General features: G+C 38.9%; 3 protein-coding genes across 3 annotated transcripts; all 3 read right to left on the reverse strand.

Moving 5' to 3' along the window:
- Positions 1 to 964: 964 nt before the first annotated feature.
- LOC118807690 (odorant receptor 131-2-like) lies at positions 965 to 1888 on the reverse strand. The gene has a single exon (XM_036569717.1). It carries the CDS (start codon positions 1886 to 1888, stop codon positions 965 to 967), a length of 924 nt encoding a protein of 307 aa, XP_036425610.1.
- A 6395-nt stretch (positions 1889 to 8283) lies between these two features.
- Positions 8284 to 9213, reverse strand: LOC118807691 (odorant receptor 131-2-like). The gene has a single exon (XM_036569718.1). The coding sequence runs from the start codon at positions 9211 to 9213 to the stop codon at positions 8284 to 8286; it is 930 nt and encodes a 309-aa protein (XP_036425611.1).
- A 5894-nt stretch (positions 9214 to 15107) lies between these two features.
- Positions 15108 to 18210, reverse strand: LOC118807613 (odorant receptor 131-2-like). Its single transcript, XM_036569651.1, has 2 exons — positions 17950 to 18210; positions 15108 to 15827 (listed from the first exon to the last, which is right to left on the reverse strand). The coding sequence occupies exons 1-2, from the start codon at positions 18208 to 18210 to the stop codon at positions 15108 to 15110; spliced, it is 981 nt and encodes a 326-aa protein (XP_036425544.1).
- Between the last annotated feature and the right edge of the window lie 6386 nt (positions 18211 to 24596).

A 24596-nucleotide genomic window follows, 5' to 3' on the forward strand; every position in this document is an offset into this window, starting at 1 on the left:
CACACATTGCACCTTCATAAGATCTTGGAGTCAACGGAAAGAGCATGAGTTAGAATGAAATCTGTTTGGAGATCTTTTATGAAGCTTTACAAAGTGAAGCAACTACTTTAAGCAGCTCTTGGCCCATTTACTGTTAATCCCATTTCATTACTCTTTACAACACTGTATATTAAAACCTAATACAAACTTAATCATGGGTATAAAAGCAAATTTAATGATGAAAGTAATGACTGTCCTTTGTCCATTTTGCATAGTTTTATATACTTCAGCATCACTAATAGTGCTTTTCAATTGAACAGTGTAGTACCTCACAGTACAGTTATTAAACTGAACTCAGAACTATCCAAACTCTGAATACCCATGTCTTGTTCTCATCATACAATAATAGCTGTGAAAGTATGCCAGGTTGTCTAGGAGGAGGTGATGGTGACATGATTTCCCATGCAATGTTAGTGTAAACAGTAATAAACAATAGCAGCAAAAGTGGAGGAGCTTTAAGGTCTGATTTACCTTTTACTTGGCATTTAATTTTACAGTCAAAGACAAATTCTGACTGGCAAGTTAGAATGCATGGCGGGTCTGTGAGTACATTTGACCAATTAATGGTCTGCATGCAATTCTCTAGGCACTTTGAGCTTTTTTCTTTTCTGCAATTAGGCTGCTGACACACCAGAGCACTTAACAAAACATCCCATGCTGGAGCAAAGAAGAAAAAGTTGTAGAAATTAAGTGCACATAAATTGATCTTGCAGTGTGTAGTATTAATGAGCAGTGTTGTGTAATGTTTTGGCTAGGCTAAATCTGGTAGAATATCATATAACAAAAAATAAAAAAAAAAAAGGTGTAGAAAACCTAGACTTCACGTGGCTACATTCATATCAACACTTATTCTTAAGGTGCAAATGATCAGGCCTTGCTTCTACACTGAGATTGTTTGGATTGGTGTTGTAAAACTACTCTTAATCTAAGTTTCATTAGTTTTTGTAATAACCTTTGTATTGAATAAACCACACATTAAATACATTCTGACATATCTAAACATCTTTTGATCTCGGATTCCATATATAAGAGGACTGAGTAGCCTTGGAATAACATTGGATACTAGATAGCCAAAATACATAAATAAGGTTCTATATTTAGGAAACAATGCTAAGAAAAAATAGTTTATAAGTGGGGTAACATAAGCGAGCATGCAGAGAAGAAGCTGCAGGCCATGGAGCAAAATAGTGTTCCGGGCTTTTCTGGCAGAAACCTGATCAGAGGTTGCAGCTTTAGCTGCCTGAAAAACCCTGAAGTACGTAAAGATCAGCGTCATCCACACACATGATAAATAAAGTGACTCTACAATGATTGTTCTAATGAGGTGCTGATTTGTGCCAAAAACATTCTTGCTATAGCAAATAACTGACGTTGAAAAAATACTGATGGGTTCATTCACCAAGACAATGAAGATATCAGTTAGTGCAGGAACAAAGGTCAGAAGCCATATCAAGCCAATGAGAATGTAGGTCCTTTTCACTGAGCAAAGCCGATGGTGATGCAGAGGTTTGCAGATGGCAATGTAGCGTTCCAAGGCCATTGCAGCTAGATTCAGTGGAGTGTTTTCTGAAGTTGTTGCAGTAAACAAAAGCAAAGCACTGCACACTGCGACATTCAAAAAGGGTAGTGCATAACTCAGAACATACAAAGTAACTGAAAGGCAGAGCATAATTATGTCATTGATGACAAGGTGAATGTACAGAATGTATCTTGTGTCAGTGTAGAAAACTGGATTTTTAAAAAAGACAATCACAAAGATTCCATTGATGTAGGTTATGATGACACCCAACCCAACTGCAACTAAGTTCTTCATAAAAGCATCTTCAAATGGATCCCGGCTTGAGTTCATTGTAACTGAATCTTTTTTTTTGACGAATTCTATCATTAACCTGTTTTATCAAAGAGAAATATATATTTATACAATTACAACTGCTAATTTTATGGTACCAAATTTTTTTTTTAATATTTTATAATTATTTTTTGAACATAAACTGAATTGAATTTAATATAAATAGTACTATAGACATGTTTGCAAATATGATAGAAAGAGTTGTAACCTTTTAGATGTCTCCATTTAAGACAGTTACTTTTATACTCTGTTTTAGCTCTGTTTTTGTTGCCTCTTTTCCCTTGTGGTGATGACAAAAGCAGCCAAAATTGGATGACAATAACATGACATTAAACATAACAGTCCTCATCTCTAGAGTTCAAGAAAGTTGGAAAACAATTCAACTAAATGAGTAATACTTGTTTTTTTTTCTGCATACTTAAAACACAAAGCAATATAAGATTATTTTGATTTTTATAATAATAGTAATAGTAATAATAATAATAATAATAATAATAATTATTATTATTATTATTATTATTATTTTGTCCACATAGACTATGACCGTAACGGGTGTACTATTTTCACGTCTACACAAAGCCTATTCTGGTCATTTTTGGCCTGGGGTTTTATGTATTTGTTCAGCTCTGGGATATTCTATCACACTTTTATCACACTGCTGTTCAGTATTGCATCTTTGCCATTTTTGACTTCATAGGACCCACATAAATCATATTCTCAACACACAGAAGCATAGTAAACTAGGTTTGTTTTTGACCTCTGTACGTTTAAACTGCAGTATGTGAGATTTTAGGGGTTTTTTTGTTATTAAATCCTATGCAATGTGAGCAGTGCATGCATTCTAGGCCTGGGCAAAATCTAAAAACAATGACATTTTCTTGTTTAAAAACAGGACTGCAGCACTAAAAAGGCACAGCAAACACCGAGCTTGTTGGCTAGTCCACACCAGTTTTCTGCAACGCTATCTTATCAACACTTTTTCCATTTGGTTCAGCTGCTTTCACATTGCAGCCGTGCACAAAAATGTGATGTGGTGTTTATTGGTTGGATATTTGTAGGCATACAAGTGCTCTGTTAAATTGACATTTGCCACAATTTGAGCAAAAAATACTTTTGATCATTTCATTTCCCCTTCACCTGTGTGGAAGCCATCTTTGCTTTATAGGAAAACAAGCACATTGTCTAGCTGCACACCTCCAAGGGCTATCTGCATCCATCCTTCTTGTAATTGTTTTGTATAAGCATTGTCTGTAAGTACACTTTTAGTACCTTATTTAACTTATTGTTTTTGTCCATATTTGTTGGATATTGTTACAACCACCAATATATTTGAGCAGTGTAACTGCAGCAGTTGCAGTAGCTTTCAGCTGGTTCCCTGGGCAATTAGTCACAGTGGCTTGCTGTATTATAGTAGTGCTGTAAGCAAACAATGGATTAATTAATTAAAGGCAGCCAAACCTGAAAGTTACCTACCTGGTTTGGCCTACCTGGATACCTTGCATGGCATCAGTCCTATTCTGGAGAAGTTGCCATACAGCATTTAGGAAAAGTGGATGACACAAGGAACCAGGTATAAACAGGAACACGTGTCAGTTTTCCTCCTTTCTAATTCTTTTCGAGCTTCATCCGTAATAAAACAAGAATGAGGAATGGCGCCAGTTTCCTCACTTTACCATTCAGCAAAACAGAGCCTAAATGACAGAGACTTCCTTCAAGAGCAACAGGAGCCCCAGTTGTGGTGCACAAAACTGAAGTGGATAACACCCTACAGAATGATGAGCCCAAGAAAGTGGAAGATCCTAATAAACAGTGTCCAATATAAAAAAAAGCTGCATCCCTTAAGAAAGTGTAGCGGACTTAGAGAGAAACCCCTTGAGGACCAAAAAACCTTCCTCAGGGAAAACTTCATATGCTTTTGTTGTTGCTCACCAGCCGCTCATCAAGCAAAAGCCTGTAAGGCAATCATCCAGTGTTCAGAATGCAATAGTGACAAGAATATCTTGGCACTTCATGCTGGCCCTGCATTTTGGTGTTAAAAAAGAAGACTTGTGCTCTCTATACAGTATGGTGGGGAGGAAGATGGATTTTCTGTCTCTTCAGTTGCAATCTCAGCCTGCACACAAGTCTGTGGAGAAGGATTAATGGGAAAGTCTTGATCCAAGATCTGCCTCATAAAGGTGTATCCCAAAGGAATGTAAGGATGTATAGCATACTGGATGATCAGAGTAACACATCCGTTGCTAGGTCAGCTTTTTTTTGAACTAAGTAGAGGATGATGCCTCACCTTACACACTTAAAACATACACAGGTGTGCCTGAGTCAGAAGGTCGAAGAGCAACATAATTTGCAGTAGTGGCACTTGATGGGAAAATCATTCTCAGGCTTCAAACACTCAAGTGTAACATACTCCCAGATAACATAGCAGAGATACCGACCCCAGACACAGCAAGATGCCCATCTTACTTGAACTCCATAGCTGATAAGATGCCCCAGTTTGACCCTAAAGCTAAAATCCTGCTTCTGCTTGGAAGAGACATTATCCAAGAGCACAATGTCGTGGAGCAGCATAATGGGCCTCCACGTGCTCTGTTTGTACAGAGGATAGCATTCGGGTGGGTGATACTAGATGTCTGCCTTGGCAGCGCACATCGGATATCAACACTTAACATCTTTAAAATGAATGTATTGGAAAATGGGTGACCCAGCATTATGTACCCTTGCACTAACAGCATTCACAAAAAGGAGACACTTGCTCAACCCCTTCAACCAAAGAGTGTGACTTCTGTCTCACAAAGGGAGTCCGTCAGCATGGAAAAAGCTCTGAGGGATCAATCTGTAAATGCATAAGTAGTGACAAGAAACCAGCACCATCCATGGAGGATCTTGCCTTTCTGAGAGTAATGGAGAAAGAGTCCTCCAAAGTAGTGGAGGACAGGATGCGGGTACATGTCTTTGGCAATAGTCCATCCCCTGCAGTGGCTACATATGGCCTCAGGAAAGCAGCTCTTGAGAGGAGACAGAATACAGACAAAAGTCGAGGTAGTTTGTTGAGAGAAATTATGTCAACGATGGCCTTTTGTTACTCCCAACTGAAGAAGAAGCCATCTCTCTTCTACAAAATACCCAAGAGATGTTGGCACTCTCAAATCTGAGACTTCATAAAATAGTTTCTAACAAAGAGGAGGTTATGAGAGAATTTTCTCCTAAAGAATTGGTGGAAGGGCTGAAGGATCTTGACCTTGGGGCTGAATTCCGACCCATACAGAGAAGTTTGGGGCTCTCTAAAGAGACTGGTTACTGCATGTGCCACACAGGTTCCCAGTGAAGGACACCTCTTCGACTGATTCTCAAGCTGTCAGTCGCTGACACGTGGTATCAAAAGACTCGTGCACATGGCTCAATTCATTAAGGGAAACAGCAAGGACAGTTCTTGCTCTGTAGATCTGTAGGCCCCAGACATAGTTATCTGCAGTCTCCAACAAGTAGCCTTTGCTAAAGAACTGAAATGCATCAAAGAAGGCGTCACTATTTCCAGGCAAAATCTATGCCCTTATGTTGTACCTGTATCCTCGGATCCTGATCCCTCCCCCAATCCTGACATCTGTGACACTTCTTACTCAGAAAGTTGCTGTTCTCCAAAATTCATTTGTTTCAGTTTTATTCAGTTCCAGTACAGCTAGTTAGAAGAAATATTCTACCTGCCTAGCTTAGGAGGGGAGCGCTTTGTGAGGGCAGAATACTTAATGCAGGTGAATTTGTTACAGGAACATCAATTCTGGCTGTTTAACAGGGGCACTCAGTTGTGCACCACACTGCACTGCACTACACTGAGAGCCCTCAGGGAATAGTTGTGCACAGCAATCCGTATTGCTTTTCCTGTGGGTAATCGAGAGGTCTCAGCAACTGGAGCATTCTTGTGGTGCTTGTTCCTAAGCTGGACAGGCCCGTTCGGTTCTGTGTCAACAACAGAAAAGTCAATGCAGTATCTAAATTTGATGCCTATCAAATGCTGTGCACTGATGAACTGCTCAATCAGGTAGGCTTGCTGCTCACTTTGACTCAACAATGGATTTATGTTACCAGCAGATCTCATTGTCTACATTTCCAATTGTTTTATTCAGGAGCAGGGTTATGTTTCAGAGACTCATGGACAGAATCGTCTGCCCGTACTGCTTGTTTGCTGCCTACTTGGATGAAAATCCTTTAAAATAACAAATGTCAGTGACACCTGCAGCATTTGAAAGCTTTCATAACATCACTGAAACAGGCAGGGACTTTTAAATAACCCAAAGGAATGTGTGTAAATGCTTTAGAACTAGATGTTAGAACACTGATGTGAGGATTCGATTGCATTCAGCCACAAGAGCATACCAGCTAAGCATATTATAGATTATAAAGTTACTTTAAATGTCAAAAGGAAAAGCAAACATATTTACATTTCATCTGTTAAAACATATATTGTTTACTTTTATGTGCATTGTTTAAATGCAGATGCATTTTGAATATTTTTAGCTCCATATTTCTACTTTTAACTGGGAAAGATTTTTGACAGTACATCTACTTACATATAGTTTTCCACTCCTGCTTGACTTGTTTGCCATGTAAAAATATAACAGAATACTGCAATTACGGCAGGCTTTATGTGCACATTATAACTGAACAGCTTATTGTGACCTTTAGTGCTTTAATATCAGAGATACTATCCCAGCGGTCATTGGGCGGAAGGCAGGAAACACCCCGGACAGGTCGCCAGTCCATCGCAGGGCAGACATACTGACATATACCCTCACATCACACCTAAGGGCAACTTAATGTGTCCAGTTGGCCTGACTGCATGTCTTTGGACTGTGGGAGGAAACTGGAGCAAGTAGATAGATAACATACATGAATATGGTTTTATATTTAGGGAGCAATGCTAAGAAAAATAGTATAACATTAGAACTAACTGACATTTTGACTTCATTATGACACAATAAAACATACTCCCAGGAAGATGCACAGAGATTTTAAGGGGCAAAGAGGGTCTTTCACTCTTTCTTGGTGTTGGGTGCAGTGTAAACATATATGTATTTTAGGCCTGGGCAATAGAATTATGACATTTTCTTCACGTTTCATGATTATGGCAGAGAATATTAATCAAATTATACAAGTATAATAAGGAGGAGCTTTAACACCTTAAATAACCTAAAAAAACAAACTCCTGTAGTATCCAATTATAATTCAGGTTTTAGGGTGACATAAGACACTAGAAGGCGGAATGAGCATATGAGTTTTCCAATTTAAAATAAGCAAGTGAAAATATGTCAGTGGTGTGTGATAGGCAAACAAATGTAGAAAGGCATAAGTTAATGCAAAACAAAAGATTCATACATTTTTTCCAATCTATAATCATGTGAGGACCTGGTTCAATGACAGAGGGCCTATTCCTGTTTCAGCATGATAAAGCAAGGTCCTTCAAAATCAGACCATTTCTTGAGTAGGAGATTTAGTAGGGAATTAGTGGAATTCTCTTTTGAATGTAAATTAGGCTAAGTTGTTTCCTTTGAAATGTTCTTTACCATTACTGTCTGATATTTGGAGTTTATTCTATACTGCACTGCAGACCCACCATAAGCATTTTATAGAGTCCTTTACTGATGTACTTTTATATCACTTACTCAAAGTAATATTGTACATTAACAGATTTTGAATCATTTTTGTTAAATGTTTGTCTATGACATCCACAGCAAAAGACTGCTACATTTTTTTACTTCAGGAAAGAAATATGATGGTAAACTGTAAGTATAATTTATAATGTTATACATGTATTATTTATACATGCAGTACACATATAGAGCAATGTTTAGCTGTGTATGTAAATAGAATTAGTCATAATTCTGTCAACTTTGCATTTTGTGCCCTTAAATAGTTCTCATAAATTTCATGTTTTGTTGGTTTTCTAAACGAAAATAGCACATCCTCTACAGAGAACAAACTTCTGCACATTTAAATGCATAATTACTGTTTATGTGGTGAGTTCAATATGTTGGGGGGAGTATAGTGTAAAATGTGGCCTGTATAAAAGTTATGCTACTCTTAATATTGTGTGTTAATTTCAGCAAATAAATAGAAAAAAATGCACTACAAATTGCAGAAAAATACCCTATCTAGGGTTGTTCAAACTTCTGCATATAATATTTTATGATGTCATAACACTCAGATCAGTATTCTGAGGTACCAGCAATTATGGGGAGACACTTAATGAAATAAAAAAATAATGATCAACAATGCATTTGAGCGAAAACATGCACTGCATTTATTTAAAATTCCCCCAGACAGAGACATACTGCAACAGAATATGCAGCATTGGTGCGCATTTCATAATTCATCTTAGGATCATCATCTTATTGCTGTTCTTACTTGCCTGATTCAATTTTTACAATTAAAATTCTTCTTAAGAAATATTTTCTCATGTGTTTGACGAACACCTGATCTCGAACGCCATATATTAGGGGGCTCAGCAGCCGTGGGAGAATGTTTGTTAGCAAGTAATTGAAGAAAATAATATTTTTTCGATGAGCAGGCAAAATAAGGACAAGAATTATGTCCAGCACAGGAGTGGCGTAGGACAACATACAAAGCAATAGCTGCACTGCATGCAACATGATTGTGCTCTGAGCTTTTTTAGCAGACACTTTGTCAGGTGACATCTTTCTAGCTGTGAGCAGCACCCTGCAATACGTGAAAACAATAATTACCCATACAAACGACATATAAATGCCCTGTACAGCTTTGTTCTTATCCTCATGGTAAACAGAGCTGTAGAGAAATGCTGAAGCACAGTAAGTAACAGTGTTAAAAATGGAAAAAGGGCGAATGATAATGGCAATAACCAAGTCTACCAGTCCAGGGATACATCCAACTCCCCATATCAGACAGATAAGGATGTAGGTTCTGTGCACTGTGCAGATGTGAGGGTGATGAAGAGGTTTGCAGATGGCAATGTAGCGCTCTACTGCCATGCCGGCCAAGTTCAATGGAGTGTTCTTGTGAGTTGTTGAGGCTATGATAAGTAGTATACAACAGAATAAGATGTTTACATTTTGACATGCAAATGACATTACATATAGTGTCACTGTGACACCAACCATAAGCATATCATTCACAATCAAGTGTACATACAAAATATATCTTGGATCTCGATAAAAAACTGGACTCTTGAAGAATGTAAAAATAAATGTTCCATTGATGCAGATGATGGTGAACCCAAAAAGGACGATGACACAATTTCTGATGACAAATTCCTCAAAACCTGGACCGCCGAGTTGAAGGATTGAGGAGTTCATTGTAGCAACACTTCAGGAGAAAAAAAAAAACTTTGGAAAAGGAAGCAGTATTTTTCTTGAGGTTTTTTATACTCAGATAAATATAAATAAAACCTGGCTTCTTTGTGCAGTTAGCTGGCAAAGTAACTCGCTATAGAGCTTAACTGAGAGGTTTATATAGTTTAAGCGAGTGATATGAGTGAATGTTTTTTGAGGGGGGTAGTTGTGAGAGGGGAGGGGAGGGGCTAGATGGTTGGCATGGGATTGATTTCAGCAGATCACTGAATGTAAAATAACCCCTATAAACAATGTAATCACAACCTGACATTAGACATTACGTATTACCTGTTGCTTGGCGACCCTTGGCCACATGCAGAGCCTGTAGCCCGAGTGACCACTTGCCTTGGAGATTTCTTTCTATTTCCCTTCTACAAACCTATTGATTGGACACGTAACAAATTAGGCAAAATCTGATTTCTTTAACTATCTTCTTTAACTATGATTTTGAGGGTGGTGGCCCCCCTTGCCGGGCTGGTTCACACAGAGTCACAGATGCCCTGTTACCCACTACACTTTATCATAATGAAAGCATTCAAAACTGCAGCTTACCTGCCTTCTCTCCTTTCTTCACCTCCTCAAATGAGAAAGACTGAGGGACACATGTAGGACACTGTATGATATTTCCTTTTGTCAGATACAAGACCTCCTGTCAAACTGTAGCCAAAAAAGAGCAAAAGTTAGCTACCTAGCTAACGGTAGCAGCATAGATATACATACCTAGATGCGTTGGGTCCAGACAGGCACGTAATGGCGCCACCATTTTAGTGCGGTCAACATCGCTGTTGGACTGCATTCAATACCATTACAGAGTGGCAATTTAAGAAAGATACTGTCCAAAATTACACTATTTCAAGAATATTGCTCTCAGAAAGTGGGATAGGATTATATAATGGAGGGGACACAGCGATCCACGTTCATGTCTGTGTGATGTGTATTGTTTGTGTGATGTTTATATGAAGATAAGGCCATGTAGTTGGTGAAGCACAGAGAACCTGTTGATGTGATATTTTTTCCTCTGTTTTTATATTAAGCTTATTTCATTTAATATTCTATAATAGTCTATTCAGGAGATTTTAAGTACTTTTATACTTTATGTTGGTTAATGGTTTGTAGCACGGTAAGTTGTAGCATTCGTTAATCTGTGTAAATATTCATAATAGAATAACGTTAGCACCTTCTTACACCAACCTGAAGTCAGCTTCTTTGTCAGATTTTCCTGTTCCACCTTAAATGGTGCAGCGTCAGGCTCCAGAAAGTGACTGCTGCACCATTTAAGGTGGAACAGGAAAAAACTCATAACAAGAAACTGGCAATAGGAAGCTAACTTTAGCTCTATCCTTCTTACTGTGTTTTGGAGGATTACGTTATTTTTATGTGTATTAAGATTAGAAGTGATTCACACATTGATGGGGTTACTGATGTGTGTGAGATTATGTTTCTACTGGAAACTCTACCGTTAAACTCTGTTTTAGATTCAGGTGCAAACTGAATACTTTCCTGCTGGCCCGGGCAGTTAATTATCACTATCAGTTATTAAAGAAATAAAAGCTACCGAAAGCAGTCCATGCAACCTCGATTAATCTATGTCTGAGGATTATACGAAAACAAATTTGGTGAAAAACGGTTGAGTAATAAGGAAGTTGTGGCCGATTTAATCCTGAGACTCATCATCTCTCAATACAAGTGAATTTGTTCACAAGCGGATCCTGACCACTCCAACATGGCGGACGCGCAAACGTATCGCCTCAGATAGAGAACAACAGATAACTAGGTATGTATATCTATGAGTAGGAGCACCATTAGCTGGCTAATGTTACCAGAGCCAGTTTATGAGGAGTCTGGCCTCTTCCTATTTCCCTTTTTATATCAGAACATGACTGTGAAACACCTGTGAGCAAGTCCTCAATGAATGGGGTGAACAGAGCTTAAATGGTTAAAAATGAAAGGTTAAAATAGTTTCTATTCACTTGCCCAAAGGTTCTCCTTTAATTTTAAAAAGTAGAAAGATGCATTTCACTAAAAATCAAAGAAAACTTACCTGTATGCTTCCTCTACAGGTCTTCCTCTTTTCTACAGCAAACAAGTTTAGGGCGGCAGGAAGCTAACATTACTGCTACTGAGTGCTGACTGGTTAGCGTTACCGCTACTTCTATAACTCACGTTCAAAAGCTCTTAAATATAACAGCAGTGTTAAAATGTTTTACGCTGTTCTGTGTTCAGGAAATGAATGTATTCTTTTACATTTAAAACGTTTAAGCATTTATAAACTTTTTTTGCTCAAATGCTCCATCTTAACCCATTCATTTTGGATTGCTCGGGAGCGCCCTCTAGATACCCGTTAGACATCAGTGAGTGGCAATTCTCCTCACTACAGGTTCTCTGGCGTTATCTAGTGGCAGTAAAGCTGGCTGACTGGATTTTGCAGGCGCTTGCAAAAACAATTCAATAAGTCTGAATACAAAAATAAATCGTAACTATTCTTTAGTAGACAAATTACAGTACATACACTTAGCTTCACTGCTGAAGTTTCCCCTTACAAAATGTAGCTAAGCGGGCTACGTTTAGAAAAGAGCTAGTAAACGTTAGCATAGCTAGCAAATGTTTTTAGCTAACGCTAACTAGCTTAGCTTACTTATCTTCTAAAGCAGCGCGATAAACTCATCTTTCTGAGAAACATTATAACCTACACCTCTGAACTGCTCCTAGCTTCCTTCACCAATCTGTGAGATTTTACAAAAGCTAAAAGCTCTTAAATGGTAAACTCGTATATAAGCACAAATATAAGCTCATTTGAATTTTCCGTTCCACCTTAAATGGCGCTGGAGTTACCTTAAAAGTAGAACGAATAACGAAAATTGGCAAATACGAAGTAAACACCAGCTTACCTCAATAAATGCATCCGTAATCAACAAATACCCCAAACTTTTGCTTGGAAATGTGTAACGAGCAGCTGAACGGCGTCTCGCGGGCTGATCTAACGCCGCGTCCCAAACCACACACTTCTGTACTTCACCTACTACACTAATGAGCGCACTTCTAATGGTTTCGGCACTATTTTTACACACTATTTAGTGTGCTAGTATGCGGTTTGGGACGGAACACTAATAACACTTCGAAATCTCGGCCATTTAGATTTTAGCATTCATTTGTTATCACTATAGCGTCAAATAAAATAAAATCAAGGCAGTTCCCTCAATTATATCCGCTTGTACACTTTAAAGATGAGACTGAAAAAGTGATCAAAAAACGTGCGCATCATTGCCTTTGTTGGATTAGTTATGGCTTTATCTCATTACAAACAGCACTGCTTAATGACTTGTTAAATTAATTTTTGTGGGCCTTCTTCCAGCTCAGGGTCCTAATAGTCACCACCTGCATCATCTGCTGTTAGAACGTGCAAACAGTGCTAACCTACAGAAAGAGAAATAAATTAAGTGTACATGTAAATAAGTAGTAAATGTTTTTACATGGGAATACTTAAGTCAAAGACATTTTAAAGGCAGTGTTTTGTGAATTATTTGAGTCAAACGGTAAAAACTGTGTTGTTTTTCTCAGATTTTTCCAGTGATTTCAAATATGTTACAACATTTGGTGCCCACTGCACTGCTTTCCTGTCTGAGACGGAGAAGTTTCCATACCAGACAGAGATACTGCAGGTCAGATGCTCTCTATGATGCTTTTGTAGAAGCAGTTGAAGATGGGTGTGCGCAGCCCGGACCTCCTCAGCCTTCCTATGAAGTTGAGGCACTGTTGTGTCTTCTTCATGAAGGAGAAGGTGTTCAGGGACTAGATGTTGTGAGTGATGTTATTTAGAGATTGTTATCTGTATACCACAACCCACTGCCTCACTTTCTCTCTTTCTATCGGTGTTAGAGATGAGCCTTATGATTGTAGTGTCGTCAGCAAACTTGATGTGGTTGCTGTGAAGTTTGGCAGTGCAGTCGTAGGTGAGCAGGATGCACTGCAGAGGACACCTGGGGGGCTCTGGTGCTCAGAATGGTGGAGCGAGATGGTCCGTTCGGGATCCTGATAAATGATAAAAAAGGTCAGGTTTGATTCCATAGTGACTTTAATAATGGCCTGATTCATCCTCTACAATTGCAGCTAATGAGACTTTTTTATGAAATTATGGAATGTTGCATATTTAAATCGCCTAATGATGTTTTCCAAAAATGTAATGGTTCTATACAATGACTCAGGCTGACTCTAATGCATTACAAACATATACCACACATAATCGTCACCTTCTGACTATCCAACTCTGACATAATGTGCAACATGATTTTGCTTATCATTAATAAGTACAAGTAGTGGAAACTAGAACTAGAACTAGGCTAAAAAGCTTAATTATCTAACATGCACAAAAGTGTATGATAAATGTGCATGTGTGAGAGAGAGTACTGGAACTTTAGACTAAGACTAAGAAATGCAAATAATTTTGGCAACTTTACTGACACCTAGCCATAGTGCTGTGCAGAGCCAACTAATCCTTTTAATAGTATTGTTGTTGTTGTTGTTGTTGTTGTTCTGACAAATGCGGCACATTTTCAAAAATACACACGTATTTGACAACAAAGCATATAATTATAGTTCACAGTTAACTTTACAATGGTCTTAGCAAAATTCTCCACAGCTTCATTCCATATTGAATGATTTAAATCATGAAGAATGATGGTCATCATGATCATATGGTAGTTTATATGTGTTTATACGATGATTTGTATATGACAGTTCATGCATTTATATGATGGACAATTATCATATGCTGATTCATGTGTTCTATGGTTTTTATGACATATGATATGAATTCTGATGACACTCAACTGAGGGAACAGATGCTTACAAAATGCATAAAGGTCTGTACAAAGTAGACCAGGTCTTTTTTTATTTAAAACATGAGGATAAAAATATAAACAGTCTTACAAAAATTATATCAAAGCACAATATTGCATGTATGAAATTACATGCAGTGAGCCTTACTTCCTGAGTCTTTAATATGTTCCTTACTGCATTGTGCAGTCAAACCAAGCCAGTCTTAGGCCAGCCAGGAGAATAGTTTGAACTGATTTTATGTGGGCAGTGGGTATGGTTCTGCCTGTAAACACACTATATGTCATTAATAGATACCAATAAACATTCATAAAAAGAAACATTTTTTTACTTTTGAAAAACAGTACTGATGTTTTGTAAGACGGTTAGGTTAAGCTTGGTTCCCAGCCATTATATGAATGTGTTACATTTCAACCTTTTTTAAAGAGAAATTCCACTGATTTGTCAAAACATCTGTGTATGTAAAATGGTTCTTTGTAGACACTCAGATTTCTTCACAGTGGTGGTGATAGGAACCAGGGGTCACTATGTCTACAATACAAATATAGACATTTAATGTATTATCAAAAACCACCAGTGGACTTACACTTGACTTCTGAGTTTTTATATGTGATGTTGATGATGGGGAAATAGTAGAAAATCTGAAAAAATAAGTTTTCTTTGGGGACTATTTTGCCTTATAACCTGCATATAAGTTACTTCTCTCCATGAATGCATAAAAAGACCAAAACTTAACTTTTTTTTAAATAGTGGCATTCTCCTTTAATGAAGTTTTAATTAGCTGGTAACTACAAATACTGGCTTGTTTTGAGGGATGTTTTGGAAATGGTTAATATTTTGTATTTATGATCATGTAAGTTGTTTTCCCAAGCAAGCAGAAATTGCTGTCCAATAAATAGCTTTAAATATAATTTACTGTCCAATTTTCAAGACCTTTGCACAGCACTGTAATTGTGCGAATGAGATTAGTTCATAATGATATACTGTACATGACATACATTTTTCCAAGGTGTTGCTCTTGACCTTCATTTTGGCTTCTGTGGTAAGTGCTCACTCGGCTTCACTCTCCCGACCCTGTGGATGAGGTATTTGATCCAGTACTTTCTAAACTTCTCATCTCTGAACCCATAGATCATAGGGCTCAGAAAGCGGGGGATGATGTATACGAGCAGGAAGTTGACATAGCGGATCTCCAAGCTGTACTGCGGGAAGAGCTGGATGAGCGGTGCCTGCATGGAGGGCACCACAAAAGCCAGCATGCAGAGCAGCAGCTGCACACCATGGAGCAGCACTGTGTTGCGGGCTTTTTTCACAGACACCAGGTCTGTGGAGGCTGCCCGCGCCGTCAGCATGATCTTGCAATACGTGTAGAGCAGCACCAGGAAAACGAAGGAGAAGTAGATGCTGTCAAAGGCACAGTTTTTGTAGTAGATGGAGCGGTCTCGGAAGAGCAGCGAGTGGTCGCAGAAAATGGATGTCTGGAAGAAGGACGCAGGCTCTTTGGCCAGAGTTATGAAGAGGTCCGTGAAGGGGGGTGTGGCACTCAGGACCAGAATGACCCCAACCAGCCAGATGGTGCGCTGGACGGTGCACATGTGGCCATAGTGGAGGGGGAAACAGATGGAGACATAGCGCTCAATGGCCATGCCAGCAAGGATGAGGGGGGTGGAACGGGTGGTCAGCACAGCCGTCATGATGAGCAGGCAACAGGCGGAGGCCAGGATTTTAGAGAATGCATAGCTCACCTAGAGGAGAACAAGGACAGACCGTTGAGAGACAGTCAACGGCATTTGTATTGACTGGTCCTGGAGATCTACTTTCTTGAAAAGTCCAGCTAATGAACTTTTTGGCTGCGCCCAAGATCTCATATATTCATATTATGAATATTACATTTTGAAATGCAATACTTTTGGTGATGTACTATTTTGACATACTATTTAGTATGGTAGTGTGTGGTTTGGTCACAGCCTTTGATTGGCTGCATAACTTCTAGAATGGGGGCAGGATATTATATCCAGGATGGAACCGAATTCTGCAGGAAAGTAGATCTTCAGAATGAGGGTTGGTGGCCAAAGGCATACATATAAGTATAAGGAATTCTTTAGTATACATCTCTGACCACACAACAACATTATAGAAACCCGTTAGAAAAGGGTTCCCTGCATGATGAAATCTCAAACTTCCCCATAATTTAATTTAACCATTAATTAAAGATACACAGAATACATAAATGTGACTGGAGAGACTATTTACACAGTGCAAAACAGATTATAGCTATTTTTACTTTTTTTACAGTTTGAAAATAGAAAAAAAATTATTTTGGCTAAAATATGAGTGCATATTTTTCATATCATAGTTTAGCATTAATACAATTATTAATACTTAAATGTTTTTTTTACATGTAATACTCCCAAATCAACACAGTTGAATTGCAACCTACAGACTGAAAAGAGTTTTTTCTGAGAACAGATCAAAGACTAAAAAGAGTTCTAGGAAAAGAAGTTCTGCTTCATTTGATTGTGTGATTTTTAAGAAAAAAAAAAACACATTTATAGCTACACAGTTTTGGGGTTAAAGGGGGGAAATCTTTCAAAATTTCTGCATAATTCAGTCCTTGAGAAGTCATTCAGAGTGGTTTGATGTGAAATGGTTGAGATTTCTTTACAGTGGTGGTGATAGGAACCAGGGGTCACCATCTCTACAGCACAAATTTAGCCATTTTTTTACTATCCAAAATCTCCATTAAACCTACACGTGTCTTCTGAGTTTTTATATGGAATATTGATGGAAGTAAAATAGTGAAAAATCTGAAATGTTTTCTGTGACTATTTTGCCTCAGAACACCCTAAGTGTACCCTCCACCATGAATCTGTTTTTAGGCCAGAACCCTCTTAAAACCATTGTACAACAATATCTGAGGCATCAGGCAGCATATTCATAAACATTTTGGAATAACTGTCAGTCAGGAAGCTTTTTAGAGATGTTAAACTCTTCAGATTCCTGGTTCCTATCGGCACGACTGTGAACAATTCTGACTCTGTAGGTTTCTCTAGAACTGAGCATTTCACACCAAACCACTCTGAAAAACTCTGTTTACAACTTAACTATTTAATTACACAGAAATCTTGAAAATTCTGTGGAATTCCTCTTGAAACGCTTTGCTTGAGAACATAAGGCATGATTTCACATGACGTTCATAACATCAAAAAAAAAACAAAAAAACAAAAAACATGCCAGGCCAAGGCAATAAAGTTGATGCTACAATGCCTGAAGTAAACAGAGCCCTGACAAAAAATTTATTCTATGTTCACCTCTTTCATATATTTTTTCCTCAGAATAAGGCTTGTTAAATGTTTTTTAAATGTTGATCCTCTGAGTGAAAATAAGTTAACACATCCCCTGCAGAGGACAAACTTTAACATGGCATTTCTCTGCAGACTTTAGTGCACAATGTTTATTTGCTTATTTGAATTTAACATCTTGGAAAAAATACAACATAAAATATAAAATGTGCCATAACTTTTGCACAGGCCTTGTTTTATGTTTTATTCTTTTTCCATTATATTAAATTTAGCAAATAAACAGTGACTGTCCAAAAATGAAAATGTGCAGAGGTTTGTCCTCTGTAGAGGATGTGTTACCTTATTTTCACTTAGAAAATCAACAAAACATGTCATTTGACCTGGAGCGTCCACACTTTTACATAAGACTACGTACAGTATGACATTTTGCCATTATAGACAAAACAGGTACATTTTGTTTCTCTCCAGACTTCAATTATGATCATAATCACGACAATAACTCAACATATCTACCCCAATCCACACTCTGATCAATCAGCTCTTAGTGTCTGCACTGGACACTCACCACATATAAACCAGTGACCAGCGTGAGCTGGACAGCATCATTAATAACCATGTAAATAAACATGATGTATCGTGGGTCCTCATAGAAGAAGCTGTGTCTGAAGAAAGTGGACACCATGCTGCCGTTGATGATGCTGAGGGCCAGCCACACCAGCATGGCCACGATGTTTTTGGTGAGAGCGGCGCTGAAGCTGTCTCGCGGTGTGGCATTCTGAAGAGGCAGGCTGGAGTTTTCATATACAGATGCAGCAGAGATGTTCATGGTCTGAAACTGAAAGCACGGAAAGCTGTAAACAGTAGTGTGATAAACACGTTTTCAGTGCTGTAAAGATAATAATAAAATATTACAAATTGCCATGCACGCAATTTGTCAGTCAAATCACTAAAAAAACAAACAGTTTAAACATGCATAGAATAATCTAATCTGGTGGTCTCAAAAAGCTTCCATTAATACATACATTATCTCAATATAGCTGTAATAGTACATACTATATATTTATCTATTTTAAGAAAATTTGAAAGTGAATAAAAGTTTATTTTCTGTGTGGTAGACTCACCTTTGATTCAACAGCCTAACCTCTTAGCACAGATCCATACTAGCTCTTATATACTGTGAGAGTGTCATTGATTAGAGATGGTTGATTGGTGAACAGGCAAGATCTCCATAGGGAGCTTCTGTTTTTCACAATCTTGACGTAATACCCCAGGGACACAAGAGGAAGTAACAGGGCACTATATGCAGTCATATAAGTGTAAATAAGTTAATACATCCTTTACAGAGAACGCACTTCCACACATTATAATGCACAATCACTGTTTGCTGCAATTAACGTTGAAAAAAAGACATTTGCACAAAAATAATTAAAAATATCTTAAAAATAATTAAAGTCATTTCCTGTAGATGATGTGTTAACTTATTTCCACTTAGAAAATCACCAAAACATGATTTGACTGGGGTACTCAAACATTTACATATGACTGTAGGTCACAAAAGCATGGCTTTTACAATCAGTGTTCAGTAGGGATGCATGCAGCCTGTGGCTGAACCCCAAATGGACATTTAATACACTATTTGGCTGCAGAAGCCATTCAAAATTTATGCAGTGCACTTTAAATAGGTAGTATGGGGCCATTTTACATTCAGCCCGAGCAATTTCCACAAATACACAGCATAACATTTTGACCACCTACTTGTTTCTACGCTCATTGTCCATTTTATCAGCTCCACTTACTATATAGGTGCACTTTGTAGTTCTACAATTACAGACTGTAGTCCATCTGTTTCTCTGCATACTTCATTAGCCCCCTTTTACCCTGTTCTTCAGTGATCAGTGAAGTGATCATTCTCAGCACTGCAGTAACACTGATGTGGTGGTGGTGGTGTGTTAGTGTGTGTTGTGCTGGTACGAGTGGATCAGGCACAGCAGTGTTGCTGGAGTTTTTAAACACTGTGTCCACTCACTGTCCACTCTATTAGACACTCCTACCTTGTCAGTCCACCTTGTAGATGTAAAGTCAGAGACGATAGCTCATCTGCTGCTGCACAGTTTGTGTTGGTCATCCTCTAGTCCTTCATCAGTGGTCACAGGATGCTGCCCACAGGACGCTGTTGGCTGGATATTTTGGTTGGTGGACTATTCTCAGTCCAGCAGTGACACTGAGGTGTTTAAAAACTCCAGCAGCACTGCTGTGTCTGATCCACTCGCACCAGCGCAACACACACTAACACGTCACCACCACATCAGTGTTACTGCAGTGCTGAGAATGATCCACCACCCAAATAGTACCTGCTCTGTGAGGGTCCATGAGGGTCCTGACCACTGAAGAACAGGGTAAAAGGGGGCTAACAAAGTATCAGAGAAACAGATGGACTACAGTCTGTAACTGTAGAACTACAAAGTGCACCTATATAGTAAGTGGAGCTGATAAAATGGACAATGAGCGTAGAAACAAGTAGGTGGTCATAATGTTATGCCTGGTTAGTGTATGTGTATTGAAACAAGCAAATATTTTAAAATTCCAATTATTTTTTTCTTTTTCTGTATATTAGCACTGTTAATATGTTATAGTGACAATTGTCATATAAAATTCCATAGCGATTTGCTTTCTTCTGATGTGGAAACACTAATTAATTAAACAGAAATGTAAGGTAAGAAAATAAATATTTGTGGTTGTGTTGTGCATCAGGGAAGTTGCTATTGGGTTGGTAGTGGCGAATCTAGGAGCCCACAGCTCACAAAAATTCCACAAAGTTGTATTGAACAAATTTGAAGTATGCTATAGATAAAATATAAAACAGAATATTATGTTTCAAGTTAAAATAACAGACCACAAATCATGCAACGTTTATTAAAAGTTTAAATTGTAGATTCCCTTCTCCCCTTCAAAAGATGGTTCAGTCCACTGCTGCATTATCGTTGAACTGCAGGTTTATCAGATAACAGAACTTGAAGAGTCAAAATGTGGGAGGAAAAAAAATAGCCAAAGAGTTGAAATCCACATCCAAAAAGAAGGAAAAGAAGGCTAGAAGTAGTGCAGGGGTGCAGGTTATAACTCTTTTCCAAGAAAGGTGAGTTTATTGAGCTATTTTAGCAAACGAGTAAGCTAAAAACATTAGCTAACTAGCTAACGTTAGCTGTTCAGACAGCTGAAGCTAACGCTAGCTAGCTAGCTTGTTAACTTAAGTTACTTGTCTAAAATATATTTTCAAATACCATTACAGTGAAAATACATACTGAATAACTGTTCTTCACCAGGGATACTTTGGAATCCAGAATGGGGCGATTTTTTATTAGCTACCTAGCAACCCAGGAGTTTTTTAACACCACTCAGCCTAATTTTAACCTGTCTGAGGACATTAGCACATAACGTTAGCTTATCATAGGCTACTACATAATGTATCAGTTTTTGTTTGCTCTGTTATCAAATTAATTAAATATCAAAATTAATAAATAAAGCAGACAGATGAGAGCAGAAGTCCTCCATTTTAGGGGAATTCCACAGATTTTTCTAAATTTCTACCCTAATTCAATTGTTCAGATGTGAAATGATTCAATGTAGAGAAACTTATCAGTGGTGATAGGAACTATATTACAGTATTACAGAAAATTCTTATCTTTTTGTCTTAACTTAAGATCTGACAGGTCAAGATAAGGTTTTTCACAAATTCGTATTACAGAAGCAAATCTGATCTTAATTTAGGAATCTTATCTTATACAACAGTCAGTTCCGGCCACGCAAGCTGATTGGTTGAGAACCGTTCTAACCGTGCTGTTATTTCGCCATAACATCATGGGTTTTTCACCGTCACTGTATCACTTGTTGCTAAGCAACGAGTTTGACAGCTGATAGTTCTAAAATGAAAAACATTTTAGGACTAACGTGAAACAGTGCATCAGGCAGCCAGTAGCTTTCTGTGAGAGAGCTTTTAGAAGCATTAAACTCTCCAGACATCGGGTTCCTGTCATCATCACTGTGACTGATTCTAACTCAGTAATTTTATCTAACTCATAATTTATCATGATGACTAATATATTTGTTACCCTGTTTTCATTTGCTGGAGTTTGAATGTGGTTCATATACATGAGTATAAGTATGAAGTCAGAACAGAAAATAATTCTATTATTATTTAGTATTGTAAGGTGAGGGGGGATTCTCAGAAAAAAAAACATAGGTAACTCGAAGTTCTTGTCCATAATGTGGCTTTACTTAGAACTCAGAACAGCAAACAGAATACTGAATAAACAGAATAAAGTTGAGCCCCAGGCCCAAATGCGTCCTAGAGACAGACTATAGGCTCCTGTCTTCTGGGGTTCAGTCCCCACCTGGGTAAGCACACTACACTATACCAATAAGAGTCCTCGGGCAAGACTCCTAATACTCCCTGTGTAAAATGATTAAATTGCAAGTCGCTCTGGATAAGAGCGTCTGCCAAATGCCATAAATGTAAATGTAAAATGTGACCTGTCAGTCAATACGCTGCAGTTTTTCCTTTTACCTGATGGTGGCAGCAGTATTGTAAAACAGCAGTGTAATGCATCGCACTGTGGTAACAAAGTTAACTAGAGTTTAAGAGCCTTACTGATCCAAATTGCTCTAAACAATCCAACAATAAACAATAAAAGAAGCATTGCGGATCTTTTATATGGTAATTAAAAACAAAAAATCTTTGTGAATAATGTGTCCGCACTCAGATATTTTGACATGATACGTTCTTGCCCTCTTTAAAAAAAATTTTGGGCACCCCTGCATTACAACAACACATACCCCAGCCAGTTCCTAGTCCTGCCCTTCACAATAAGAGTCCCTACAAAACTGAGCATAACAAATGCTAATATTTCCTATGAACTAAATAGCCTAAATACGCATTTAAACTAGACAGAACCAGGTGTGACTGATGCCATGTTGCCCCCCTTTGTCCAAGGGCAGTGACCCCACTTCTTACCAGTTCCACCAGATAAAGTCTTTGAAATGTTCAGGAGTCCATCACCTCCTCCCTGAGGGCTCCCTGCCCAAGGTGGTTTCTAGCATAACCCCCAGGCGTGGTCTCCGGGCTGTCCACTGTGGCCGTCTGGGTGTTGAGGTCCCCCTGGGTCACTGAGGGGTGTTAAGGGGATTGCGAAGCTACTGGCATCTGCAGTGCTCTGACGATGTTGGGGAGCTTGGAGGAGTTTTCTGTGCAGCTGGGGAGCGTGGTTTGGGCCCTGGGGCTATTGTTCTAGAGGGTCCTGAGGACTAGGGTGCCGTATTCTGGTGCACACCCAAGACACCACGTCTGGCAGCCTTTCCACCACGAGGTAGGGTGCCATCCATTCATGGTCCCAGAGAGCAGCGTTTCTGGCGGCGCAGAGTAAACACCCAGACTTTCTCCGCTGGGTGAAGCTCCTGGGCCTTGACTAGCCAGTGATAGTTCTGCTTTCTATGTCTTACACTGTATTGTCGATGCTGGTGAGGGTGCTGCTTGTGTGCGCTGCCCACAACCCTTGGGGATCATCGCCTCTCTGCCTTAGCTCTGCTGCTAGCCACCACAACCAGCTTCACTTGTCCCGTGTCTAAGCCTAGTGTTTCCTTCCTGAGGTCAAGCACAGCCTCGGCCACCAAAAGGAACACTGGTGTGACAGCAAGAACCAGTCAGTGAGGGCAGTGAGCTGTTTCCTGTCCACGCTGCACTCAACCCAAAGTCCGCAAGGGAAGCCAGTCTTCCTGGCTGGCTTCTGTTTTCCCACTGGCTTAGATTTGGTGCTTTGACTGGCATGGTGTACCCTCTTCGTGCACTGCCAACACACCAGAATCCTCTTCGAGCAGCATTGTGTTGCTTGCTACAGCATCCCCACACCAGGCACGAGGTCCAACCCCTCTGCCTCGCTGTCACTGCAGTCTGTCCCCACTGATAAATGAACCTGGCTGCAGTCTGCATACTCTCCCAAAATCACCTCCATCTCTTCTGTCCACTGTAAAGCCTCCCCCAGGCAAGTTGTCCTTGCAAGCCACAGTTGTTGCTGGAGCCTTAGGCCCAATCCCATTTCTTATTTTTACCCCACCCCTTGTTTTTGAGTGTCACCTTGCCCCTTGAAACTGAGTTACAAGGGGTAGTGTTTGAAATCTTCCCATACAAAATGGGACAACCCTCAAATAAAAAAGAACAATACTTCATTAACAGGCTACTAGCAGTGTTCTGTAGGTGACCCTGCCAGCCTGCAGTTCTTGTCCATTATGCAGCTTTACTTAGAATTCGGCGTAGCAAACAGGAGGGGAGCTAGTTCACGGCTCTCGCTGGTAGCTAACTCGCTATTGCCCTCACAAGCTTGCTACAACAACACACAGCCCGGCCAGTTCCTTGCCCCAGTCTTCACAATAAGAGTCCCTGCAAAACTGGGCATAACAGACGTTAATGTTTCCTACAAACTAAATAGCCTAAAATAAGCATGAGCAATATTTCTTTTTTTAAAACCAGACAGAACCAGGCATGACTGATGCCACATTATTATCAATACTATAAATATTATTATGCACACACACACACACACACACACACACACACACACACACACACACCATCTAAACCGCTCATCCTTCCAGGTCACGGTGGGGTGCTGGAGCCTATCCCAGCTGTCATTGGGCGGAAGGCAGGATTAATATTATGCGTATTATCATAATTGTATGCATTTTATTTAATTATTATGCATAATAGTGTAACATCATCATTTAAGACCCATCTTTTCTTTCTGACAGACTGCGTAGTCCATGACATTGTCACATGGCCCAGCCTAAAGCAGGTAAGCTTTTATGTAAATATTGCAGGTAAGTACTGTGTGAGTGCATGTATTTAAATGTGCACATATGCATGTGTCCTGTTTTATTCTTTTCCCAAAATAAAGAAAAAAACACACAGGGGACATACTTTAAAAACAGAATAAAAAAGAAATCAGGGAATTGTTATTCACCCTTATAAAAGAGACTGCTTAGTATGTTAATATAAACATTGTGTGATTGTGTCTTAATTTACTCTTTTTATGGGGACAAAGCATCATTATATCATACATCATTATAATAGTTCTGGGGAGTTCTTTGCTTGTCTCCACGAAAGAAAATTGCCTTTTATCCAAAATGTAGCTTGCACTGAAAGAGCCCATTTTCATTTTGGTGACT

The sequence above is a fragment of the Colossoma macropomum genome, unplaced genomic scaffold, assembly GCF_904425465.1.
Source record: "Colossoma macropomum unplaced genomic scaffold, Colossoma_macropomum, whole genome shotgun sequence".
NCBI lineage: Eukaryota > Metazoa > Chordata > Actinopteri > Characiformes > Serrasalmidae > Colossoma > Colossoma macropomum.